The 26936-nt window shown below is 45.7% G+C and overlaps 2 protein-coding genes across 14 annotated transcripts in view; one reads left to right on the top strand and one right to left on the bottom strand.

The window, feature by feature from the left end:
* Nucleotides 1-10421: 10421 nt before the first annotated feature.
* LOC143805992 (F-box only protein 27-like) lies at nt 10422-25930 on the bottom strand. Of its 5 annotated transcripts, none has more exons than XM_077285811.1 (6): nt 25855-25930; nt 14833-15255; nt 13456-13567; nt 13178-13273; nt 12478-12616; nt 10422-12240 (listed from the first exon to the last, which is right to left on the bottom strand). In XM_077285811.1, the coding sequence occupies exons 2-6, from the start codon at nt 15236-15238 to the stop codon at nt 12085-12087; spliced, it is 909 nt and encodes a 302-aa protein (XP_077141926.1). In that variant the 5' UTR covers nt 15239-15255; nt 25855-25930; the 3' UTR covers nt 10422-12084. The 5 variants fall into 5 exon arrangements, with proteins under 5 accessions (XP_077141926.1, XP_077141927.1, XP_077141925.1 ...); XM_077285812.1 differs by lacking the exon at nt 25855-25930 and adding an exon at nt 22214-22332; XM_077285810.1 differs by lacking the exon at nt 25855-25930 and adding an exon at nt 22127-22309.
* Nucleotides 23965-26936, top strand: part of ACP7 (acid phosphatase 7, tartrate resistant (putative)) — a 34117-nt gene continuing 31145 nt past the window's right edge. For 4 of the 9 annotated variants that reach the window (XM_077285793.1, XM_077285799.1, XM_077285796.1 and 1 more), the window contains exon 1: nt 23968-24109. The gene's annotated coding sequence lies outside the window, so the exon portion shown is untranslated. Of the gene's footprint in view, nt 24110-26936 lie in introns of all 9 variants that reach the window. The other 5 variants (XM_077285801.1, XM_077285802.1, XM_077285794.1 and 2 more) reach the window with 3 other exon arrangements.

Here is a 26936-nt window from a genome sequence, read left to right on the forward strand (position 1 = left end):
CACTATTCTGCTGGTGCAGTCACTGTGTACATACATTACATTACTGATCCTGAGTTACATCCTGTATTAAAACCCTGCTGTTCTGTTAGGTCAAAAATGACCGTTTTTGAAATTCTATAATGTTATAAAAATTCAGCGTGTGATTCTGAGACTTGAGGCTCCCTGACTTTTCGTCATTAGGGGGGTACTCTCTGTGGGAATTTTTTTTTTTTTTAATTTTTGTTTACTTTATTTGGTACAATTTTTTTTACACTTGTACTGTTCGGTCAAAAATGACCGATAGGCCTTTATTCAGCTCTCCAGACTATTTTTGACAAAAATAAAGGTGCTATCACCTCATTTTGAACTATATATTGCATCTACTACTATTTATCAATGTATCTGACTACTTTTGGTCAGAACAGATTTACACATACCAACATTTTCAAGTTGCGATACAGCCGACGGATTCGCTTCCAGTATAGCTATGCACAATTTATTTCACTGGTTTTTATTTACCCTGCTGTTCATATAGATCTAGTTCCATTCAGTTGTCAACATTTCATATTGTAAATCATGATTTTCTGATTTTCCATGTGTTTGCTGGTTGTACAGTATTACACTGTGCAATGCTGTCCTAAGCAGAATTCACCTAAAGTGTTGTACTGTCCAACGTCCAGTAACCATAAATCTAATATTATGTGTTGCAAATGTGCAAAATACTTGTGCAAGCGTCATGTAAATTATACATGTGATCAATGCAAGTAATACATTGATCGCATTTATCATTTGTTTTTGACAAAAAACTTTTTTTTTAAAAAAAGTTTGTATATAGTTTAGAATAAAGAAAAGTTTTTATGTGCAATATGAAGCAAATATTGCAAAAAATGTTAATTTATTTGATTCAAAAAATAAAAGTTTTTGATTTAATTTTTCATCTGATTATTGAAAACCATGTTCACATACAGTAAAACAATGCAACAGGTAATCAAATAACACTTGAATTAGGTACAAATCACAACTTTGTTAGGTCCGGTCAAAAATGACCGGGAACAGTATAAGTGTATAAAAAACAACGTTTTTTGCCATTTTATAGAGAAAAAAGCTTTTTTTTTTTTTTGCCTTTGAAAAAAGTATATCTACATAATGTTTGATATTATTACTTATAGTTAACATTTAGATCAAGATTTTTTTTTTATCTGCAAAAATAATCAATTTTTACAAAAATCGAAAAAATACCATGTTCCCTTTTGGATATAAAAAAAATATAAAACAAGCTTTGTATTTATTTTTTTTTCTGGTATTTGAACAACCATCTTCACAAGCAATATAATAGTGCAAAAACTGTTTAAAAAAACCACTTAGATTAGCTAAAAATGATTATTTTATAAGGACGGTCAAAAATGACCGGGAACAGTACAAGTATATGTGAAATCTAAACAGAACAGCAGGGATTAACGGCAGCCCCTGCAGCCCAGCACTACATACTTGGAGACATCAGCGCCATTACCCTTGCGACTGTTTGTTGCTACGGCGTTTATCTCCCTCTCCTCCAGGACCTTTAAGGTACTACATCCCAAGCACTATCTTGCGCTGGCTCACTGGGCCCGCATACCCTGTTGTTTGGCTTCCAGTACATCAAAGCTGTTTCTGATGAAGGTCTTGTGACCGAAAACGTTTAAAATCTTTTGAACTGGATGCACAAAATAAACAAAATATTCAATTCTGACCTTGCAAGAAATTTTGAGTGCCAAGTGATTTATTATTATTGACTGACGGGTTGGAAACCTGACTTGTGCACCTCCAAAGAAGCCTTGAGTGCCGTGATTACTTCCTCTACATCCTGTATTATACTCCAGAGCAGCACTCACTATTCTGCTGGTGCAGTCACTGTGTACATACATTACATTACTGATCCTGAGTTACATCCTGTATTATACCCCAGAGCAGCATTCACTATTCTGCTGGTGCATTCACTGTGTACATATATTACATTACTGATCCTGAGTTACATCCTGTATTATACCCCAGAGCTGCACTCACTATTCTGCTGCTGCAGTCACTGTTTACATTCATTACATTACTGATCCTGAGTTACCTCCTGTATTACCTTCCAGAGCTGCACTCACTATTCTTCTGGTGCAGTCACTGTGTACATACATTACATTACTGATCCTGAGTTACATCCTGTATTATACTACAGAGCAGCATTCGCTATTCTGCTGGTGCAGTCACTGTGTACATACATTACATTACTGATCCTGAGTTACATCCTGTATTATACTCCAGAGCTGCACTCACTATTCTGCTGGTGCAGTCACTGTGTACATACATTACATTACTGATCCTGAGTTACATCCTGTATTATACCCCAGAGCAGCATTCACTATTCTGCTGGTGCAGTCACTGTGTACATATATTACATTACTGATCCCGAGTTACAGCCTGTATTATACTCCAGAGCTGCACTCACTATTCTGCTGATGCAGTCACTGTGTACATACACTACATTACTGATCCCGAGTTACAGCCTGTATTATACTCCAGAGATGCACTCACTGTTCTGCTGGTGCAGTCTCTGTGTACATACATTACTGATCCTGAGTTATATCCTGTATTATACTCCAGAGCTGCACTCACTATTCTGCTGGTGCAGTTACTGTGTACATTACATTACTGATCCTGAGTTACATCCTGTATTATACCCCAGAGCTGCACTCACTATTCTGCTGGTGCAGTCACTGTGTACATATGCAGCGCCCCAGGTTCCTGGTCGTTGCAGTAATATCATTCTCCTCTAGGGGGGAGTGATGTTACGTTTGAAGGCAATAAAGGAGCTCTCACTACCAGGTAACACCAACACACAACACACTTCACACTCCAGTCCATCAGGGAGAGCTATGCTCCGATTTATTAGGGCACTCTTCACAATTAGGTAAAACTGGTGGTCTGGATAGAAAGGCAGAAGGCAGAACCTGGCTGAGCTTGACTCAGGCAGCTGCTGCTCAGCTCCGCTCAGTTAGTGGGTCCCTGACAGGGGTGGGATCCTGTCAGAGGCCTAGACAGAAGGCCACGGAGCTGCACCTGCCCCATGTGCGGCATCTTCCAGAAAGAGACACGAACAGAGAACTGTATTGTAAAGCGTGAGAAGTTATAGCAAAAGGAGAGGAAACCAGAAGGAGTTCTGCCCTGCACAGGCTGCCTCCTTCTGAGGCGCAGGATCCCGGTAGCTGGAACACCGAGGGAGCAATAGTCCTTTATGCCTTGCTCCAGAGACCGGCAGGACAGCTAATTTCACGTTACTGATCCACCCCATACCCAGGAGTCGCGGTGGCACCCACGAGAGGCCGGGGCGTGCTAGAGTCCCTGTTAAAAGCCTCAGGCCACCGGTCATATGGGTTTGTCCTATCCTTACCATCAAGGGGACAGAGAAAGAGACATAACATCTAGAACATCTACAACAGTTGTGAGGACCTTAAGAGAGGCTCAGCAATAAGGGACTACAACACCCAGGCGCTAGAGGAAGGCTACTGATTTCCATCTGGATAAGGGGACTCTGGATTTGCCTTCAAACCGGCCTGACTCTGCCTGCCCTGTGATCTGTGCTCTGGACTGTGGATGCTGAAGCCTTCAGTAAAAAGGTAAAGAGACTGCAACCTTGTGTCCTTGTTCTTCACTGCGCCTCTCACCATCCACCATCTACACACTGGGAAGCCCTGGGAACATACTTCACCTGTGGGAAGGTATACCATCTGGCTGCCATTACATCACCCCAGCGGACCCCTAAGCAGCGTCGGTCACCCTGACTGAATACCACAGGTGGCGTCACAAACATTCCCCTTTAAAGACCTTTCCCCCCTTATTTCAACGGACCTCCTGAGGGCCACGGACCGGGTCAGCCACCGTGACATCCCCCTTGAGAACCGAAGGGCCCGGTACCGAGTAACCCCTTGCCCTTGGGAGCACTGCAATCTTTTGGCGTCACGAACAGGATCTACTTAAGCCTGAAAATCGGGTCATGTGCGCCTAAGAACTGTGTCAGAATTGTGCTTGAACTGTGATTTATTGAAAGGACTGTGTATTGCAAAAGACCGCCAAAACCGCCGCCATTACAGTGCCACGAGGAGCGCAGGAGAAGGGCGTGTCATCGTGGGCATGAACTGGCTGAGAGCGCGAAAAATAATGGCCGCCCACTCCAAGTACAACTGTACCATGCGGACATATCCATCAGCAACAGAGATCCGCCTCCTGTTCCTGAATGGTGGAAGAAAGAGAAAGAAGCTCCGCCCCCAAAGGAGAGAGCGGGAAAGGGATGAGGACCCAGCAAGTAGGAACATGGACAAGATGGCGAGCGGCCAGGACTCGGAGCGTGGGGTGGAAGCCGAGGACTCCCCCAGTCACCGGGATGGAAGCCGCAGCGAGCCGTCACCAGAGGTCCTGGAGTTCCTGAAAGCGCAGGTGGAAGAACTCACCGACCAACTTCTGCAGACACAGCTCAGCACCGTAACCGGGTGGAAGAAGACCTTCATCGGGAGCCTCACCAGACATCTGTCGGCAGCCTCGTCTGGTCCGGAGCAGGAAAGAAGATCCGGCGCTCCAAAGCCAGAAAGCAAGGCCCTGCGGGAAAGTGAGATGCTGCAAACGGAGATGACAACGCCGCAGCACAAGGCCCTGCAATCAGCGTTCCAGACCCTAGCGGAGACGGAGCAGACCGGCACCGGAAGGACCACATCTGAAGCAGGTATAAAGAACAACCCTGCCCCGGTGACCGACCCCACTCCAGCGACTGCTCGTGCCACACTACTGACCCCGCTCCAGTGACTGACCCTACCGAAGCCACCGACTGTGCCACGCTGCAGACCAACAAATCACTGGTAGGCCCGCTCCCAGCACCATCAGCTCCCCGACCTGGTTGGGGCCGTTAGTGTTCCCTGGGACCAGGGATCCGGGATGGAGAAGCACATGAGAGCACTGCTAAAACTCACAGGAACACCACTGGAGGTGAGCACAGAGGAGGACATGATCATGCTCCAAGGCGAAATCCCCATGATAACCTGGCAAGAGCACTGTAAATGTCAGGAGAAACAGGGAAGGCAACCATCCCTGGCCAGACAAGCATAAGAGAAAATAAAAAGAAAGAATGTGACTGTAAATAGTTAACTGTTTGCCTTTTGCTGCTAAAGTTTATTGAACCTGACCTGGGTTAATTCTTTAAAGGGGTCCCATGTTTAAAGGGATCCTCAGTTTTGCACAAATTGCCTTGTTTTATAGAACATTTTGAATCAGGGACGGTGAATGATTCACAAACTGTCCTTGTAAATAGTTGGCACCTTCTTAAGGGTATTTCCTACTGGTTTTACAAAGGAGGCTTTTACAGAGACTGCCTCCAACAGAAATTACTACTAGTCTTGTTGTGAGAACTGGTTTGCTTTTCAGACCTGAAGAAAAACCCGTTGGTGTGGCAGAATTCCGGGTCAGGATACATGTCTTGTAGCCCGCCGAAGACCAACGTTGGGGGTTCGTAACTGGTCCCTCGCATCACATCATCTTTGTTGCTAAAATTGACTTGAATATTGATGATGTGATTGATATATTGCACTACCTCAGAAAAGACTTGAATACTGTTTATGCCCTTAAAGGGAATGTTTATTAGTTGCACTTTGCCTAAAAGTGATAATGTTTGAAAGTATTGGGTAGTTAGATAGCATTGTGTTTTAGAATGTAGTTAACATTATAGAGTTAAAAGTTAGATAGTCTGAAATGATGTATTGAATAAAGCGAACCCGTGGGGGTTAGTTAAAAATCTTGCACTTAAAAAGGAATAATTGTTTTGCACTTGAATAAAAATAACATGTTTGCCTTTGCACTTGATAGTATACCCGTATGGGTAATTACATTTCATAGTCAGTTACTATACTTGTTACTAGGATGTTCTATTTTTAGGAGTAGGCCGGCAATGTTTATTGTTTGTAACGTTCAAGTGTCCTCACCTCCCATAAAGGGAAGCATAGTATATATTAACTAGTTTTATAGCATTTCAAAAATTTGCATGTCTTTTCGCTATTGCATTGTTGTTTTCTTTTCCCAGTCCCGGAGTACTGGATTTAACGGGGTGGGGGGGTCGGGAGTGCAGCGCCCCAGGTTCCTGGTCGTTGCAGTAATATCATTCTCCTCTAGGGGGGAGTGATGTTACATTTGAAGGCAATAAAGGAGATCTCACTACCAGGTAACACCAACACACAACACACTTCATACTCCAGTCCACCAGGGGGAGCTATGCTCCTATTTATTAGGGCACTCTTCACAATTAGGTAAAACTGGTGGTCTGGATAGAAAGTTAGGCAGAAGCTGGCTGAGCTTGACTCAGGCAGCTGCTAGCTCAGCTCCGCTCAGTTAGTGGGTCCAAGACAGGGGTGGGATCCTGTCAGAGGCCTAGACAGAAGGTCACGGAGCTGCGCCTGCCCCACGTGCGGCAGCTTCCAGAAAGAGACACGAACAGAGAACTGTATTGTAAAGAGTGAGGAGAAGTTATAGCAAAAGGAGAGGAAACCAGAAGGAGTTCTGCCCTGCACAGGCTGCCTCCTTCTGAGGCGCAGGATCCCGGTAGCCAGAACACCGAGGGAACAATAGTCCTTTATGCCTTGCTCCAGAGACCGGCAGGACAGCTAATTTCATATTACTGATCCGCCCCATACCCAGGAGTCGTGGTGGTACCCACGAGAGGCCGGAGAGTGCTAGAGTCCCTGTAAAAACCCTCAGGCCACCGGTCATACGGGTTTGTCCTATCCTTACCATCAGGGGGACAAAGAGACATAACATCTAGAACATCTACAACAGTTGTGAGGACCTTATGAGAGGCTCAGCAATAAGGTACTACAACACCCAGGCGCTAGAGGAAGGCTACTGATATCCACCTGGATAAGGGGACTCTGGATTTGCCTTCAAACCGGCCGGACTCTGCCTGCCCTGTGATCTGGTGCTCTGGACTGTGGATGCTGAAGCCTTCAGTAAAAAGGTAAAGAGACTGCAACCTTGTGTCCTCGTTCTTCACTGCGCCTCTCACCATCCACACACTGGGAAGCCCTGGGGATACACTTCACCTGTGGGAAGGTATACCATCTAGCTGCCATAACATCACCCTAGCGGACCCCTAAACAGCGTCGGTCACCCTGACCGAATACCACAGCTGGCGTCACAAACATTCCCCTTTAAAGACCTTTCCCTCCTTATTTCAATGGACCTCCCAAGGACCACGGACCGGGTCAGCCACCGTGACATCCCCCTTGAGAACCAAAGGGCCCGGTACCGAGTAACCCCTTGCCCTTGGGGGCGCTCCACATACATTACTGATCCTGTATTGTACCCCAGAGCTGCACTCACTATTCTGCTGGTGCAGTCACTGTGTACATACACTATGTTCCAAATTATTATGCAAATGACATTTTTCTCGGATTTTCCTAAATGGTCAGTGCAAATGACAGTCAGTCTAATAAAAGTCATCACCCGTTAGAGTATACATCGAATTTTATTGAAGAAACCTCCCAATGATAACAGTATAATCTCCAAAATGAATAAAAACTCAAAATGCACTGTTCCAAATTATTACGCACAGTAGTATTTCTAAACATTTGATATGTTTTAAAGAATTGAAAATGCTCATTTGTGGAATTTGCAGCATTAGGAGGTCACATTCACTGAACAAAACAGCTATTTAACTCCAAAATATCATAACAGGCCAAGTTACATGTTAACATAGGAGCCCTTCATTGATATCACCTTCACAATTCTTGGATCCATTGAACTTGTGAGTTTATGGAGAGTTTCTGCTTGTATTTCTTTGCATGAAGTCAGAATAGCCTCCCAGAGCTGCTGTTTTGATGTGAACTGCCTCCCACCCTCATAGATCTTTTGTTTGATGATACTCCAAAGGTGCTCTATAGGGTTGAGGTCAGGGGAAGATGGTGGCCACACCGTGAGTTTATCTCCTTTTATGCCCATAGCAGCCAATTACTCAGAGGTGTTCATTGTCATGCATGAAGATGATTTTGTTCCTGAAGGCACGTTTCTGCTTTTTAGACCATGGAAGAAAGTTGTCAGTCAGAAACTCTATATACAGGTCCTTCTCAAAAAATTAGCATATAGTGTTAAATTTCATTATTTACCATAATGTAATGATTACAATTAAACTTTCATATACTATAGATTCATTATCCACCAACTGAAATTTGTCAGGTCTTTTTATTGTTTTAATACTGATGATTTTGGCATACAACTCCTGATAACCCAAAAAACCTGTCTCAATAAATTAGCATATCAAGAAAAGGTTCTCTAAATGACCTATTACCCTAATCTTCTGAATCAACTAATTAACTCTAAACACATGCAAAAGATACCTGAGGCTTTTAAAAACTCCCTGCCTGGTTCATTACTCAAAACCCCCATCATGGGTAAGACTAGCGACCTGACAGATGTCAAGAAGGCCATCATTGACACCCTCAAGCAAGAGGGTAAGACCCAGAAAGAAATTTCTCAACAAATAGGCTGTTCCCAGAGTGCTGTATCAAGGCACCTCAATGGTAAGTCTGTTGGAAGGAAACAATGTGGCAGAAAACGCTGTACAACGAGAAGAGGTGACCGGAACCTGAGGAAGCAGTGGACTGAGTCTGGTGTGGAAACATCCAGAGCCACCGTGCACAGGCGTGTGCAGGAAATGGGCTACAGGTGCCGCATTCCCCAGGTAAAGCCACTTTTGAACCATAAACAGCGGCAGAAGCGCCTGACCTGGGCTACAGAGAAGCAGCACTGGACTGTTGCTAAGTGGTCCCAAGTACTTTTTTCTGATGAAAGCAAATTTTGCATGTCATTCGGAAATCAAGGTGCCAGAGTCTGGAGGAAGACTGGGGAGAAGGAAATGCCAAAATGCCTGAAGTCCAGTGTCAAGTACCCACAGTCAGTGATGGTGTGGGGTGCCATGTCAGCTGCTGGTGTTGGTCCACTGTGTTTCATCAAGGGCAGGGTCAATGCAGCTAGCTATCAGGAGATTTTGGAGCACTTCATGCTTCCATCAGCTGAAATGCTTTATGGAGATGAAGATTTCATTTTTCAGCACGACCTGGCACCTGCTCACAGTGCCAAAACCACTGGTAAATGGTTTACTGACCATGGTATTACTGTGCTCAATTGGCCTGCCAACTCTCCTGACCTGAACCCCATAGAGAATCTGTGGGATATTGTGAAGAGAAAGTTGAGAGACGCAAGACCCAACACTCTGGATGAGCTTAAGGTCGCTATTGAAGCATCCTGGGCCTCCATAACATCTCAGCAGTGTCACAGGCTGATTGCCTCCATGCCACGCCGCATTGAAGCAGTCATTTCTGCCAAAGGATTCCCGACCAAGTATTGAGTGCATAACTGAACATTATTATTTGATGTTTTTTTTGTTTGGTATTAAAAAACACTTTTATTTGATTGGTCGGGTGAAATATGCTAATTTATTGAGACAGGTTTTTTGGGTTATCAGGAGTTGTATGCCAAAATCATCAGTATTAAAACAATAAAAGACCTGACAAATTTCAGTTGGTGGATAATGAATCTATAGTATATGAAAGTTTAATTGTAATCATTACATTATGGTAAATAATGAAATTTAACACTATATGCTAATTTTTTGAGAAGGACCTGTACTTTGCTGAGGTCATTTTCACACCTTCAGGAACCTTAAAGGGCCCTACCAGCTGGTTCCCCATGATTCCAGCCCAAAACATGACTCCTCCACCTCCTTGCTGACGTCGCAGCCTTGTTGGGACATGGTGGCCATCCACCAACCATCCACTACTCCATCCATCTGGACCGTCCAGAGTTGCTCAACACTTATCAGCAAACAAGACTGTTTGGAAATTAGTCTTCATGTATGTCTGGGCCCACTGCAACCGTTTCTGCTTGTGAACACTGTTTAGGGGTGGCCGAATAGTAGGTTTATGCACCACAGCAAGCCTTTGAAGGATCCTACACCTTGAGGTTCGAGGGACTCCAGACGCACCAGCAGCTTCAAATAACTTTGCTGCTTTGTAATGGTATTTTGGCAGCTGCTCTCTAATCCAATGAATTTGTCTGCCAGAAAACTTCCTCATTATGCCTTTATTTGCATGATCTCTGTCTGTGCTCTGTTTCAGTCACAAATCTCACCGTAGTATGATGATCACTCTTAAGTTTTCGTGAAATATCTAATTTTTTCATACCTTGTCCAAGGCATTGCACTATTTGATGCTTTTCAGCAGCAGAGAGATCCTTTTTATTTCCCATATTGCTTGAAACCTGTGACCTGCATAATAATGTGGAACATCATTTCTGAGTAGTTTTCCTTTAATTAGAATCACCTGGAAAACTAATTATCACATGTGTTTAAGATTGATTTCAGTGATTCATTGAGCCCTGAGACACAATACCATCCACGAGTTTATTTGAAAAACAAAACAATTAAATCTTTAAGACACTTAAATCCAATTTGCATAATAATTTGGAACACAGTGTACATTACTGACCCTGCACTGATAATAATATCCAATGTAAAGTCCTATTTGATGTGATACTCTTATATAACACTAGTTGCACCCTCCCTGATACAAGATACAAATTTTCAGAATCCCAGGTATGACTGTCACCTTGGGAAAAGGCTAAGAGAACAAAATGAATATAATATAATTTTATTTTATTAATGACATAATAAAAATACGTAATTAAAATTCAAGAAATGTGCAAAAGGAAAAGGAGGGACAAGGCACTCAAAAGTTAATGATTGCTACATAGCAAAACAGATTTGTGTGCAAAATCATGATGAGCTCAATGAAAAAACACTGCAAGGTAATGAGACCAAAGGCCGATAAAAAAGGACATTCCAGGAAATCCAACAATATCCATATATTAAAGGGATAAAGAAGATATATACAATTAATCAACGTGAACGTGAACAGTTGCAATAAAACTTTTTTTTTGCATATATTCATATAGTAGTTTGTCTATGTTGAAACACAACACAGGAGTACAATGTAGCACTGTCTCATAATGCTGGGATAATTGGTTACCGGGCAGCATCAGTGTGCTATCTCCTGCCATAATGGCGTAGTAGAATAAGCCCAAGTAAGGAATAAACCATTACGTCTTCCTAAGGGTTTCAGAGGTCTCCCTAACCTGACCAGATCCCCAACTCCGTTTGCTGTCTGGGATCACATGAAGGATCTACACAAGAAGAAGACGCTGATGCGCCGCTACTATCCCCTAATAAGGTAATGATCTACCCCGGTTACTCTAAGGCACCATCAACTATACCAGCACTATTCTCAATTATATACCCATAACTTTTTAGGTTGAACCCAGAGAAGCACCACCCATTTTACCCAACGTATGCTCCAAAAACGGAGACTATATTCAGCAGAATGCTGGTGCATCACTGTTGTCATTAAATAAGGTAATGATTTAATTCCATTGCTATCAGACACCACCAACTACAATACTACCATTTCTTACCGATATATTTACAATATTCCAGGTCATATACGGATCACCCACCAGGCCATATTCACTATTAGAGAATTGTACCTGGTAGATATCTACAATTCCATATCGTTCATTCTTTATTTAGCTCACTACATGGTTGGTTGCTGACATTACTATTGTTTCGAAACGTCACATTCGGAGTCGCTTGCACTTTGTGTTAATTATTGCCTTCTGTTTGATCCTATATATTTGATTCTTTTTCTATTGAATAAATCAGCATCTCCAAAAAAATCATTGCACATTTCTGCCTAAGATATTCCACTGAGAGAGTGCGGTGGATTGTGTATATAATAATTAATAAGGATCTACACAAGCGTCATCCATAGAAGATCTGCGGCAGGGTCTTCTCTCCTCCTGGACCAGTCGTGACCTGTATTGTTTAAGATTATTGTACTTGTTTTTATTATGTATACCCCTCCTCACAGGTAAAGCGCCATGGAATAAATGGCGCTATAATAATAATAATACTATAAAATACAGAGAATTATTATCATATATATTTTCAGCGTTAAAAAAAAAGCACAGTCCGGCTCCAGGTGACAATTCGGGGCTTCATGTACAGGGTTCGAGGTTGTGACACTTCACGGTGACGGATGAGTTTGTGATCCGAGCTCCGTACCATCCTTTCCAGAATTTTGTGTCTTTACCTTTGTGTTTAAATTTCACGTATCGGACACCGGGTCCATAGTGGCGGAATTCGTAGGAAACCTGAAGAGAAAGAATCACAAGTAACCGGATATTATTAAACATAACAAAAAGAAGTCGCCCATAGAGGATGACCCAGCATTGGGGTCTGCAGTGAAGGGGGCTTGCTAATCGCCTCATTTGAATTGCAAGGCCGGTACCCTTCTCCATTTATTCATCAGTCATGAAAGGGGTCTGGCTTAGCGATTCCCATGAGCAGTCAGCACCCGCTTCACTATATATGACCTGACTGTATCCTACCTGGTGATAACGTGCGTCGTTCCACTGGGGGATGGGTTCGGGGGCCAAAGAAAACTCCTTTAGTACAGTTTTTTTATTTGCCGCCAACAGTTCCACGTTTATCCCATAGACACAGCCGCAGTCATGCCGTCCGGCGTACCTGCAGGAAAGGATCCAGGCTTCAGCGGCGGTAACCCATTAATGTTCACGTTACCATATAAAGTATTAAAAAATCAAAAACAAAGAGGGCCAAAAATAGTGAATAAAAATACAAAACATAAATCCACCACTGTTTTTTTTTTTTTCATTATTATTCCAAACTTTTAAAGATTTTTTTTTATTGCATTTTATTGTGGAAAAAAATGCAAAAAAAATTCTCACATTCATCTTATAGAATAAATATGGTATGTAGATTTTTTTAATTAGCTTAGGCAATTTATTACATTTTTGGAGAAGATGATGGCGATTTAATTTATTTTTAATATATGTACTGTAATTATTTTCCTTAGGGTAAGAGTTTATTGGTAAATTGTTGACCTCATATAAAATGTTGCCACATAGGACATTACTAGGGGGTGTCAGTAAGCCCCCGCTGATTTTCTTTGGTGCTGGCTGTACATCGCAGCTGCTGCTCACTAGACGGAGCAGGATCCTCGCCAGCATTTACTCCATGCAAACAGCTGTTCCTACGTCAGTGTGTAACGGGAATATAATGACCCACCAGTCCGAGATGCAGATGCTGGGCTGGTGCACGTCCAGGAAATGCTCCGACATTCCTTCCTGTAACAGGTCTATGGTCTGACTCTTCTTGCACCAGCTGTAGAGAGGTATACGGTTAGTGTGCACTACGACGCTCTGATTCCTGCCTATAGACAAGCAGCGACTGTCTACATACGAGCAGATCAGCGTTGGTTACGAATGCTCAATTCCCAATTATTGGGTCACGTAAATCAGTATTTAGTTCCCGAACTGTCAGCAGAAGGCCAAGTGATTACTCACCCGAATGAGGAGACGAAGCAGGTTGGTCTCTCGGCCTCTTCTAGATCTGAACAGTTGGCCTCCACCTTCCATCCGTCCCCTCCATTTGTAACGTCCCAGTATTTCAGTTGTTCTGCAGGAGACAGGAAATCAGATTTATACAACATGCGGAGCACGGCGACCATGAATCCATCAGTCTGTCCCAGTTTTAGCTGCATTGAGGCATGTCTGTAGCGCCGCGTCCTCTCCCATGTCGGTCTAGGGTGGCGCCGTTTCTTCTGGTGGAGACCGTCTCCGGGGCCTGTTAGTGTCCACCATGACTGAGCACATGCAGAGCTGACCTCGTCCGGTGGGTTCTGACAGCACAGACCCCCAGCAATCTGTTAGGATGGGAAAGGGATGAGCGGACGGGGCGTGACTCCGAGGAGCGGAACAGCCATACATGCCAGACACAGACCGGACCCTAATCTGACCGAGGTGATGAGGTTCTGTTAGAGCCTGCGCCATCCCTGGTGACAGATTAAACGGCTAGACTTTTTGGTATCGACAATCCCTTTAAGGGTCTTTTACGCTACACCACATATGTCAATCTCTGGCCCAGAGGTTGAGTATATTTGGCCGGAGATGTCAGGTGGGTCCCACAAGTATATATGGCCTACAACGCAGAGCGGGTCTCCCCTGAGTATATATGGCCCGCGGTGCAGAGCGGGTCTCCCCTGAGTATATATGGCACGCAACGCAGAGCGGGTCTCCCCTGAGTATATATGGCACGCGGTGCAGAGTGGGACTCCCCTGAGTATATATGGCACGTGGTGCAGAGCGGGTCTCCCCTGAGTATATATGGCACGTGGTGCAGAGCGGGTCTCCCCTGAGTATATATGGCACGCAACGCAGAGCGGGTCTCCCCTGAGTATATATGGCACACGATGCAGAGCGGGTCTCCCCTGAGTATATATGGCACACGATGCAGAGCGGGTCTCCCCTGAGTATATATGGCACGCGGTGCAGAGTGGGACTCCCCTGAGTATATATGGCACGTGGTGCAGAGCGGGTCTCCCCTGAGTATATATGGCACGCGGTGTATGGGCCGCGATGCATCTTATTGTCTGAAAACTGCTATTTGGTGCAGCTGTAATCACACTGACCTGAAGAATGAAGATTCCAGGTAATTTTTAGGGCAGAATGAATGCTGTTAAAATGAAACAAACAATTTTTTTCTCACTGTTTTACCCCAGTATTATCTGGCAAAGTAAATTGTGTCATTCAACTATCTCCACAAAATACAAGCCCTCATATGGCTACGTAGAAGGGGAAGAAAAAAAGTGCAGACAAGACAACCGGCTCCAATGAGAGGGGGTTAATACAGTTCCGTACGAGATGGCCAAATCTTAGCCTCACCTGCACCAAAGGGATTTCGCAGCAGGTTCCTTGAAAACGGCGTCTTCAGATAAACCCTCTGCCAGGAGATGTCAGGACACATTTCAGTTGCGAGAAGCTCTCTTCTATGTTCTCGCTCACACTTTATCCTCCACATGGAGGGCGAGTCCACCAGACATCTCCAGCGCCGGCTCACGAGTCTACAGCGGAGGACCAGGTCCCGCGCCGGTACGAAGCTGAGAATCAAGAGGAGGATCTCCTCCGGGAAAGGCTCCAGGTCCATGAAGAATGCCACATGTCTTTGTACGGCGCTGTAAGCCGAGGAGGTGGATTTACCTCCCTGGTACGATGTGAGCTTAGCTGGCGGCTCCTCCCGGGCCGATGTGGGCTGATCTGGTGGTATTTCCTGGGATCCGCCCTGACCCATTGTAAAGTGATCAGCGCCTACAGAAAAGAGGGGAGGACTATGGTCACACGATGAGTTTTTGTAGCTTTTTTATGCAAATTAAAAGCTGCTTTTTTTTTGTAAAAGCTAAATCTCAGATTTCACAGATCTCTTGCAGACACTTATTTTTCTTTTTCCTAACTAAATTGGAAAGCTGCCGTGTGTCAATGCTTTCAGTGTTTTTGAAGCATTTTTTTTTTTACTCATAGAAAGCAATAAATTAAAAAAAACAAACAGTTTTTGGTGAATAAAACTAACTTTAATAAACATGTGCTACAGAAAAGCGACATCATCCGCACACAAAAAACAGAAGCAAAAAAAGCAGTAAAACCGGCTATTTGTAAGTACGGTAGTTTCTTTACTGCCCAGAGCAGGTCGCCCTGCAGAAAAAGACACGAAAAACGCAATGTGTGAACACAGCCTATAAACTGTGTATGCCAGCCATAGACCTTCACAATACCCACCCGTGACAAGACGCTGGCCACACACGTCCCCCATGAAAAGATGTTGGCTGGTGATGCCCCCTCTGTGGCAAGACGCCGGCCACACACGTCCCCCATGCCAAGACGTTGGCCGGCAATGCCCCCTCTGTGACAAGGCCCCCACCACACAGGTCCCCCCCATGACAAGACGTTGGCTGGTGATGCCCCCTCTGTGGCAAGGGCCCCACCACACACGTCCCCTCATGACAAGACGTTGCCTGTGATGCCCCCTCTGTGGCAAGACGCCGGCCACACACGTCCCCCATGACAAGACGTTGCCGGTGATGTCCCCTCTGTGGCAAGACGCCGGCCACACACGTCCCCCCATGACAAGACGTTGCCGGTGATGTCCCCTCTGTGGCAAGACACCGGCCACACACGTCCCCCTTTTTGGAAGTGCATCTGAACAGCAAGGTGGATTGCTGTTGAGGGGAGATAGAGAGAAAAAAAAAAAAAAAAATCTATAAATCTTCAGCACAGCGAGTGTGAGCGAGCTGAGTGTGACCTGAGCGTAAGTGTGAACGGCGGTAAGTGTGTGACTTGTGATTCAGTGACTTTGGAATCAGGGAGTTTCCAAGGGAGGAATTGCTTCTGTTTTTTTTTTGTTTTTGTTTTTTTTGTTTTTTTTAATTAATACTTTGTATTTATTTTTAATTAAAGTTTCTGTGTGGTGCAATCCCCATTAGGAAATGTGCTCCACAATTGTTAATGCCATCCAGTGCACATCTTGCCACATGTATGCAGTCCTTGACCAGCCGGTCGAGAGTGCATACTGCTGTGCGAGATGTGAGCACATTGTGCATTTGGAAACCCAGATACTGGATCTAAATGTGCAGCTGGCAACACTGAGATCCATAGACAATATGGAGAGGAGTCTTCTGCTCACAGAGCAGACGCTCAATGGGATAGATGAGGAGGGGGATGGTAGGATGGAGCTGCAGGACAGTGTGGCAGTTAGCTGGGTGACAGATAGAAGGCGGGGTAGAGGGAAGAGTGCCAGGGAGGCTAGTCCTGATCTGGCACACCCCAATAAGTTTGCTAAGTTGGCAGATGAGGGGGGTGCCAGTACAGGGGTAGCACTGCTGCAGCCAGGCATGTCCTCTGAAAGCCGGAGGAGTGACTGCTCCAGTAAGGAGGGAAAAAGGAGAGCAGGGCAGGCCAGACAGGTGCTGGTAGTGGGGGACTCAATTATTAGGGGAACAGATAGGGCAATCTGTCACAAAGACAGGGATCGTCGGACGGTGTGCTGCCTACCTGGCGCTCGAGTCCGACACATCGCTGATCGGGTGGACAGATTACTGGGAGGGGCTGGTGAGGACCCAGCGGTCATGGTGCACATTGGCACAAATGACAAAGTTAGAGGTAGGTGGAAGGTCCTTAAAGATGATTTCAGGGAATTAGGCTGCAAGCTGAAAGCAAGGACCTCCAACGTGGTATTTTCCGAAATACTGCCTGTACCACGTGCCACGCCAGAGAGGCAACGGGAGATTAGGGAGGTTAATAAGTGGCTCAAGAATTGGTGTAGGAAGGAGGGGTTTGGGTTCCTGCAGAACTGGGCCGACTTCTCAGTTGGCTACAGGCTCTACGCTAGGGACGGGCTGCACCTCAATGGGGAAGGGGCAGCTGTGCTGGGGGAGAAAATGGTTAGAAGGTTGGAGGAGTGTTTAAACTAGGGATTGGGGGGGAGGGTATTCATTTTATAGGAGGGGAAGATAGTGCAGATAGAGAGCTGGGCACAAATAAGGAAGTTGGGGGTGGCGGTGGCATGGGGGGTGGGGTTAGAACAGTTATTAATTTAAGAAAGAATAGAGGTACAGAGAGTAACATCAAGTGCATGTATACTAATGCCAGAAGCCTCGCCAACAAAATGGACGAATTAGAACTAATGTTGTTGGAGCATAATTATGACATGGTGGGGATATCTGAGACGTGGCTGGATGAGAGCCATGACTGGGCTGTTAACTTGCAGGGCTATAGCCTGTTCAGAAATGACCGTACAGATAAGCGAGGGGGAGGGGTGTGTCTATATGTAAAATCTTCCTTAAAACCCATCCTGCGTGATAATATAGGTGAATTTAATGAAAATGTAGAGTCCCTGTGGGTGGAGATAAGGGGAGGGGGAAAAAATAGTAAATTACTGATAGGGGTTTGTTATAAATCTCCAAAAATAATGGAAGCAATGGAGAATATCCTCGTAAAGCAAATAGATGAAGCTGCGACTCAAGGAGAAGTCATTATTATGGGGGACTTCAACTACCCTGAAATAGATTGGGGAACAGAAACCTGCAGTTCCAGCAAAGGTAATCGGTTTTTGACAACTATGAGAGACAATTACCTTTCACAACTGGTTCAGGACCCAACAAGAAGGGGGGCACTGCTAGACCTAATATTAACCAACAGGCCAGACCGCATATCAAATATAAGGGTTGGGGGTCACTTGGGGAATAGTGATCACAAAATAATAAGTTTTCATGTAACCTTTAATAAGATGGGTAGTAGGGGGGTGACAAGGACACTAAACTTCAGGAGGGCAAATTTCCAACGGATGAGAGAGGATCTTGGTGCAATTAACTGGGACGATATCCTGAGACACAAAAATACACAAAGAAAATGGGAGACGTTTATTAGCATCCTGGATAGGACCTGTGCACAGTATATACCGTATGGGAATAAACATACTAGAAATAGGAGGAAACCAATATGGCTAAATAGAGCTGTTAGGGGCGCAATAAGGAACAAAAAGAAAGCATTTAGAGAATTAAAGGAAGTAGGTAGTGAGGAGGCATTAAATAAATACAGAAAATTAAATAAATTCTGTAAAAAGCAAATCAAGGCAGCAAAGATTGAGACAGAGAGACTCATTGCTAGAGAGAGCAAAAATAACCCCAAAATATTCTTTAACTACATAAATAGTAAGAAACTAAAAAATGACAGTGTTGGCCCCCTTAAAAATAGTCTGGGTGAAATGGTGGATGAGGATGAGGAAAAAGCCAATCTGCTAAATGACTTTTTTTCATCAGTATTTACAAAAGAAAATCCCATGGCAGCCAAAATGACTAGTGATAAAAATTCCCCATTAAATGTCACCTGCTTAACCCAGCAGGAAGTACAGCGGCGTCTAAAAATCACTAAAATTGACAAATCTCCGGGCCCGGATGGGATACACCCCCGAGTACTGCAGGAACTAAGTACAGTCATTGATAGACCATTATTTTTAATCTTTAAAGAGTCCATAATAACAGGGTCTGTACCACAGGACTGGCGTATAGCAAATGTGGTGCCAATATTCAAAAAGGGGACAAAAACTGAACTCGGTAATTATAGGCCAGTAAGTTTAACCTCTACTGTGGGTAAAATCCTGGAGGGCATTCTAAGGGATGCTATACTGGAGTATCTGAAGAGGAATAACCTCATGACCCAGTATCAGCACGGGTTTACTAGGGACCGTTCATGTCAGACTAATTTGATCAGCTTCTATGAAGAGGTAAGTTCCGGACTGGACCAAGGGAACCCAGTGGACGTAGTGTATATGGACTTTTCCAAAGCTTTTGATACGGTGCCACACAAAAGGTTGATGCATAAAATGAGAGTAATGGGGATAGGGGAAAATATGTGTAAGTGGGTTGAGAGCTGGCTCAGGGATAGGAAACAAAGGGTGGTTATTAATGGAGCACACTCGGACTGGGTCGCGGTTAGCAGTGGGGTACCACAGGGGTCAGTATTGGGCCCTCTTCTTTTTAACATATTTATTAATGACCTTGTAGGGGGCATTCAGAGTAGAATTTCAATATTTGCAGATGACACTAAACTCTGTAGGGTAATCAATACAGGGGAGGACAATTTTATATTACAGGATGATTTATGTAAACTAGAAGCTTGGGCTGATAAATGGCAAATGAGCTTTAATGGGGATAAATGTAAGGTCATGCACTTGGGTAGAAGTAATAAGATGTATAACTATGTGCTTAATTCTAAAACTCTGGGCAAAACCATCAATGAAAAAGACCTGGGTGTATGGGTGGATGACAGATTCATATTCAGTGGGCAGTGTCAGGCAGCTGCTACAAAGGCAAATAAAATAATGGGATGTATTAAAAGAGGCATTGATGCTCATGAGGAGAACATAATTTTACCTCTATACAAGTCACTAGTTCGACCACACTTAGAATACTGTGCACAGTTCTGGTCTCCGGTGTATAAGAAAGACATAGCTGAACTAGAGCGGGTGCAGAGAAGAGCGACCAAGGTTATTAGAGGACTTGGGGGTCTGCAATACCAAGATAGGTTATTACACTTGGGGCTATTTAGTTTGGAAAAACGAAGACTAAGGGGTGATCTTATTTTAATGTATAAATATATGAGGGGACAGTACAAAGACCTTTCTGATGATCTTTTTAATCATAGACCTGAGACAGGGACAAGGGGGCATCCTCTACGTCTGGAGGAAAGAAGGTTTAAGCATAATAACAGACGCGGATTCTTTACTGTAAGAGCAGTGAGACTATGGAACTCTCTGCCTTATGATGTTGTAATGAGTGATTCATTAATTAAATTTAAGAGGGGACTGGATACCTTTCTGGAAAAGTATAATATTACAGGGTATATACACTAGATTCCTTGATAAGGCGTTGATCCAGGGAACTAGTCTGATTGCCGTATGTGGAGTCGGGAAGGAATTTTTTTCCCCATGGTGGAGTTACTCTTTGCCACATGGGTTTTTTTTGCCTTCCTCTGGATCAACATGTTAGGGCATGTTAGGTTAGGCTATGGGTTGAACTAGATGGACTTACAGTCTTCCTTCAACCTCAATAACTATGTAACTATGTAACAAGACGTTGGCTGGTGATGCCCCCTCTGTGGCAAGACGCCGGCCACACATGTCCCCCCATGACAAGACGTTGGCCAGTGAAGCCCCCTCTGTGACAAGGCCCCCACCACACACGTCCCCTCATGACAAGACGTTGGCTGGTGATGCCCCCTCTGTGACAAGGCGGGGGCCACACATGTCCCCCCATGACAAGACGTTGGCCAGTGAAGCCCCCTCTGTGACAAGGCCCCCACCACACATGTCCCCTCATGACAAGACGTTGCCTGTGATGCCCCCTCTGTGGCAAGACGCCGGCCACACATGTCCCCCCATGACAAGACGTTGGCTGGTGATGCCCCCTCTGTGACAAGGCCCCCACCACACACGTCCCCTCATGACAAGACGTTGCCTGTGATGCCCCCTCTGTGGCAAGACGCCGGCCACACACGTCCCCCATGACAAGAAGTTGGCCGGTGATGTCCCCTCTGTGGCAAGACACCGGCCACACACGTCCCCCCATGACAAGACGTTGGCTGGTGATGCCCCCTCTGTGGCAAGACGCCGGCCACACATGTCCCCCCATGACAAGACGTTGGCCAGTGAAGCCCCCTCTGTGACAAGGCCCCCACCACACAGGTCCCCCCCCAAGACAAGACGTTGGCTGGTGATGCCCCCTCTGTGACAAGGCCCCCACCACACATGTCCCCTCATGACAAGACGTTGGCCGGTGATGCCTCCTCTGTGACAAGACGCCGGCCACACACATCCCCCCATGACAAGACGTTGGCTGGTGATGCCCCCTCTGTGGCAAGATGCCGGCCACACACGTCCCCCCATGACAAGATGTTGGCTGGTGATGTCCCCTCTGTGGCAAGACGCCGGCCACACACGTCCCCCCATGACAAGACGTTGGCCGGTGATGCCTCCTCTGTGACAAGACGCCAGCCACACACGTCCCCTCATGACAAGACGTTGGCCGGTGATGCCCCCTCTGTGGCAAGATGCCGGCCACACATGTCCCCCATGACAAGAAGTTGGCCGGTGATGCCCCCTCTGTGACAAGACACTGGCCGGTGATGCCCCCTCTGTGACAAGACACCGGCCACACACGTCCCCCATGACAAAACGTTGGCCGGTGATACCCCCTCTGTGACAAGACGCCGGCCACACACGTCCCCCATGACAAGACGTTGGCTGGTGATGCCCCCTCTGTGACAAGATGCCGGCCACACACGTCCCCCATGACAAGACGTTGGCCGGTGATGCCCCCTCTGTGACAAGACACCAGCCACACACGTCCCCCCAATGACAAAACCTTGTACGGTGATGCCCCCTGTGACAAGTCTCCGTATATGGGTGTCCAGCAGAGGCGTGTGATTGGCTGCAGCGGTCACATGCTGTTGTGGATATGTTACATGTGAATGCGTACAATATAGAGCTGCTGTCTGGAGTAGTAGGGAACAGGAAGGGGGCGCCACTGAGCTAAACTGAGCAAAATAAGCAAAAACTGTAAAAGCGTCACATCCTGGGAACCGTTGCCATGGTAACAGCTGCGCCTGCCCGTCAGCGCTACATACATACGTGTTGTATGACATGAAACGCAGCAGCAGGTGCCTGAGAAGAAGCGGTCACGCCCCAGGCTCCGGGCCGCGCACGGGTGACCGTTACCTGCAGGGAGAAGACACGCTGTGTACACTGTAAACACGCATAACGTCTAGTGACCGGAAAGTGAGGCGCGCCGCGGCGCTAATGGCGTCAGGGCACAAGCAGAAGCGGAAGAAGGGAATTGTGGGAGTTGTAGTTTCTGAAGTTCTTCGAACTTTTGCGCAATGGAACCAAACTTTTGGGGTCTACTCTGCACTTGGGGGGGGGTCTGTACTTGCTGGGAGTCTGCACTTACTTGGGGGGGGGTGCACTTAGTGGTGGTCTATCCTTACTTGGGGGGTCTGCTCTTGGGGGGGTGGGTGCACTTAGTGGTGGTCTACCCTTACTTGGGGGGGGGGGGGGGGGGTCTGCATTCTGGTCAGGAATTTTGGAGAACATAGTCTTGCGGCATTCCTTGACACATATTTATTTTTTTTAAAATGGCGCAAGAGATTCATGAATTTTCTGCAAAGGCAAGATTGTTTTTTTTTTTTTTTTGTTTTGTTTTATCTTTGTGTTTAACCTTCTTTTGCAACTTTTTTGCCCCCCAAAAGTTGCACAAACATGTGTGGGGCAGAGGACATTTCCCGGGAGAACGACTCATTTATCTTTTGTGACATGTTTTTCAACTTTTATAAAGTTGCAAATGATGAATCGGATTGGAAACCGGTGACACCCCCAAACTCTGCCCCCCAGTGGTGAGAACATAACATAGACTTCAAATATGGCGCAAACAAAAGGAACAATTTGATGTTAACAAAACAAAAAAAAAGGCGCAAAACACTAAAAAAACCTCAATAAAATCAGGCAGAAATGCAATAATGAGTACCCCAAGAACATATGTCCAGCACACAGTGTGGACGTGGTGGTCCGGGGCCGCTCACCTCATATACCCTTACCGCACCGTCCTTACAGATATTCCGTCTCTCACACTCTTACACATTATACTGTAGAAAATGCTGAAAATACTCCGCAGTGGGTGTCAGAAACATCGCCAGGAGGAGCTCGGGGGGCACAAACTTTTGATGCTAATGATCTGGTATAAACACTTGGTGCTTGTGCCGATTCTATCTACAGAACCCCTTGTCAGATATCAGACTGATATGTGTCAGTCAGTTATGTCTGCTATCCGGCCCCTTGCCCCCAATGTATAACCTCCTCAGGCCCCATTGTATAACCTCTGGCTTTGTGTGTGGGGGGCAGGTATATTCTCTGTGTGGGGGGTATTTACTGTATGAGGTTATTTACTGTGTGGGGGAAATTTAGTGTAATGGGGGACACAATTTTAGGGAGCAGGAAGAACAGTAGGCGCAGACACATTATGGTGAGTGGGGAGATGGGTGCGGATACAGTATGAGGAGTGAGGGGAAAATGGAAGCAGACATAGTATGGGGAATTGGGGGATGTGTGAGGAGGCAGTATGGAAAGTGAGAGGGTAAATGTGTGAGGAGACTATTGTGGAGAATAGTGTGAGGAGACAGTATGGGGGGAGAAAAGTGTGAGTGCACAGAATTTAGACTGAGTAGCATGTGTGTGTGTGTGGGGGGGGAGGGGGTAGCATGAGAGAGCAGTGTAAGGGCACAGCCATAGGGATGACCCAGTGTGTGAGGACAGTGTGAAGAGGGGGTGCAGTGTGGAGAACATGTACATGAGGGGCAGTGTGGGGGTCATATTTTTGGCAGAGAACATAGTGAGGAGCAATCATTTGTTCAGGGGCTCGGTGTAGTGCAGCTATTTTTATTCAGGAGCATTATAATGACTCTGCTATCTTTAAGGGCATCATGTGGGGATGTGCTGCACAAGACCGGAGAAGATGGAGTTCTGCAGAGACAGCTGTGGATGAGAAAACTCATCATGGGGTCTGGACAAGATGAAAAAGAAAATAAAGAGAACGGCTCCAGAGTCGACGTCATCTATCAGGTACCTGGATGTAAATGTTATTTGTGATACTGACTAGTTCTCATGTTTTTATTTGTTAGGAGCATTAAAGGGGATGTCCAGGTTTGTGATGAGTCTGCAGTCATTCTTTGTGACTTCAGACTCCTGAATTCTCACGGTGTGCACTGCATGCTGTCAGGATTCTCTCGTGCCGGCAATCTACATACATGCGGTCATAGACCGACTAGACATGTGTGGCCTCACTTAATGAAAATTAACTGAGTGAGGCCGGGCACGTCTAGTCGGAATGTGCCCAGAAGTATACAAATCGTACACTTGTGCAAGGGAGAATCCAAAAAGTGTGCAGTGCATGTACTGTGAGAATTCAGAAGCCTCCAGTCACATAGAGTGACTGCAGACTTTCACCTCAAACTTGGATGAGCCCTTTAATTAGAAAATGAAGCCCTGCAGCCAATCCTAACAGTGTGCAATATCCTCACTGTCAGGATTCAGCTCTGCTTGCTGGTTCCAGCAGTCATCACATGGCAACTTCACTCATAGGGCATTTTCATACTTATGGTCCTGTAACAACGATCTGCTCTTCAGCTTCTCTCAGTTTTTCACTGAACATTGAGAGAGTTAGGATGAGCTGCTCGTCGGCACGTGACTAAGTGTGCAAATCCCATATGTGCAATACACCTAGATACACCTCTGCTCTGCTCTATGTTATAAAGTAGATCTTCTTTTCTTCACACAGGTAATTTTTCCATCATTCATTTGTGTGCTGATTGCAAGTGTGAACAGAACCATATTTAGCAAGCTTTGCTCATGGTAATTTTTCCATCACTCCTGTGTTGTTGTTTTTTATTTTTTTTTGTGTTCTCTCTGTTTTTGGTTTCTGATTCAAAGTGTTCAAAGCTGTCTTCCCCCCCCCCCCCCACTGTTTTATGGCCTTGTTCAGCATTGATTGTTTAGCCTGCATAGTAATGCCTGCTCTGGCCTTATGCTAATTGGTTGATTGCTGATTGTGGCCATTTGGTTCCTGATGCTAGCAGTCATTTCATATATGTTAAAGGTACCTTCACACGAAGCGACGCTGCAGCGATAGCGACAACGATGCCGATCGCTGCAGCGTCGCTGTTTGATCTCTGGGGAGCTGTCACACAGACCGCTCTCCAGCGACCAACGATGCCGAGGTCCCCGGGTAACCAGGGTAAACATCGGGTTGCTAAGCGCAGGGCCGCGCTTAGTAACCCGATGTTTACCCTGGTTACCAGCGTAAAAGTAAAAAAAAAAAAACAGTACATGCTCACCTGCGCGTCCCCCAGCCTCTGCTTCCTGACACTGACTGAGCTCCGGCCCTAACAGCACAGCAGTGACGTCACCGCTGTGCTTTCACTTTCACTTTAGGGCCGGCGCTCTGTAAGTGTCAGGAAGCAGACGCTGGGGGACGCATGTGAGTATGTACTGTTTGTTTTTTTTACTTTTACGCTGGTAACCAGAGTAAACATCGGGTTACTAAGCGCGGCCCTGCGCTTGGTAACCCGATGTTTACCCTGGTTACCAGTGTAAAACATCGCTGGTATCGTTGCTTTTGCTTTCAAACACAACGATACACGGCGATCGGACGACCAAATAAAGTTCTGGACTTTATTCAGCGACCAGCGACATCACAGCAGGATCCTGATCGCTGCTGCCTGTCAAACTAAACGATATCGCTAGCCAGGACGCTGCAACGTCACGGATCGCTAGCGATATCGTTACAAAGTCGTTTCGTGTGAAGGTACCTTTAGTCTGGCTGGGATAGCACACGCGCGGGGTCCTGTGTGCAACAGTATCAAGTGCTTGGCAGTTAGACAATGGCAGTTGGGCAGGAGACAGGTAAGGTGCTTAAGTTTTTCAAACAGTCATGCTTATTGGTCAGTCATACTACATTATGCATTGATCATATCAATCTGCTTCTTATTTGTTTTTACTTCTGCTTTCTCACAACTCGTCCGCCCTTTAACACATTCTGGGCACTCTCTCTATATCCACCCCTCCCTTCTCCCCTCTCCCATGTATATCTCTGAGGCTCTACTGACATTTCTTACCCACTCCAAACCAGCCACTACCTCCATGCAGCACTCAAAACGTTCATACAAATCATCCCACCACCTCCTCTTTCTGTTTTTTCTCCTTTTACTAGTTGCAGGCGACATCTCCCCCAACCCTGGGCCTTCTTCCACCAGCATACATTACTCTCCTCCAGCTGTATATAGAAACCCTGCTAATCTTATTAACATTCAGTGCATGCCTTCTCCTATCGCTTTCCACTGTGCTCTCTGGAATGCACGGTCTGTGTGTAACAAACTAACTTACATTCACGATCTTTTCCTCTCTAATTCCCTTAACCTTCTGGCTATTACAGAAACCTGGATGCAGCATTTAGACACCACCGCCGCTGCCGCTCTCTCGTTTGGTGGGCTGAAATTTTCATATACCACCAGACCTGAAAACAGACAGGGTGGTGGTGTTGGTTTGCTCCTTTCATCACAATGTGCTTTCCAGGTCATCCCCCCCGGTTCCCTCACTTACATTTCCTTCCTTTGAAGTCCACGCCGTCAGACTCTTTAAGCCCTTCTCCTTGCGGGTGGCGGTTGTTTATCGCCCTCCAGGCTCCTCCCGCCTGTTTCTAGACCACTTTGCCACCTGGCTTACTCACTTTCTATCCTGTGACATCCCCACCCTCATCATGGGAGACTTTAACATCCCCATCAATGATCCCCTCTTCCAATCTGCCGCTCATCTTCTTTCTCTAACTTCTTCATTCGGCCTCTCACAGTTTACTAATTCTCCTATGCATGAGGACGGGAATACTCTGGACCTG

This window comes from Ranitomeya variabilis, chromosome 2 (assembly GCF_051348905.1).
Source record: "Ranitomeya variabilis isolate aRanVar5 chromosome 2, aRanVar5.hap1, whole genome shotgun sequence".
Lineage (NCBI taxonomy): Eukaryota > Metazoa > Chordata > Amphibia > Anura > Dendrobatidae > Ranitomeya > Ranitomeya variabilis.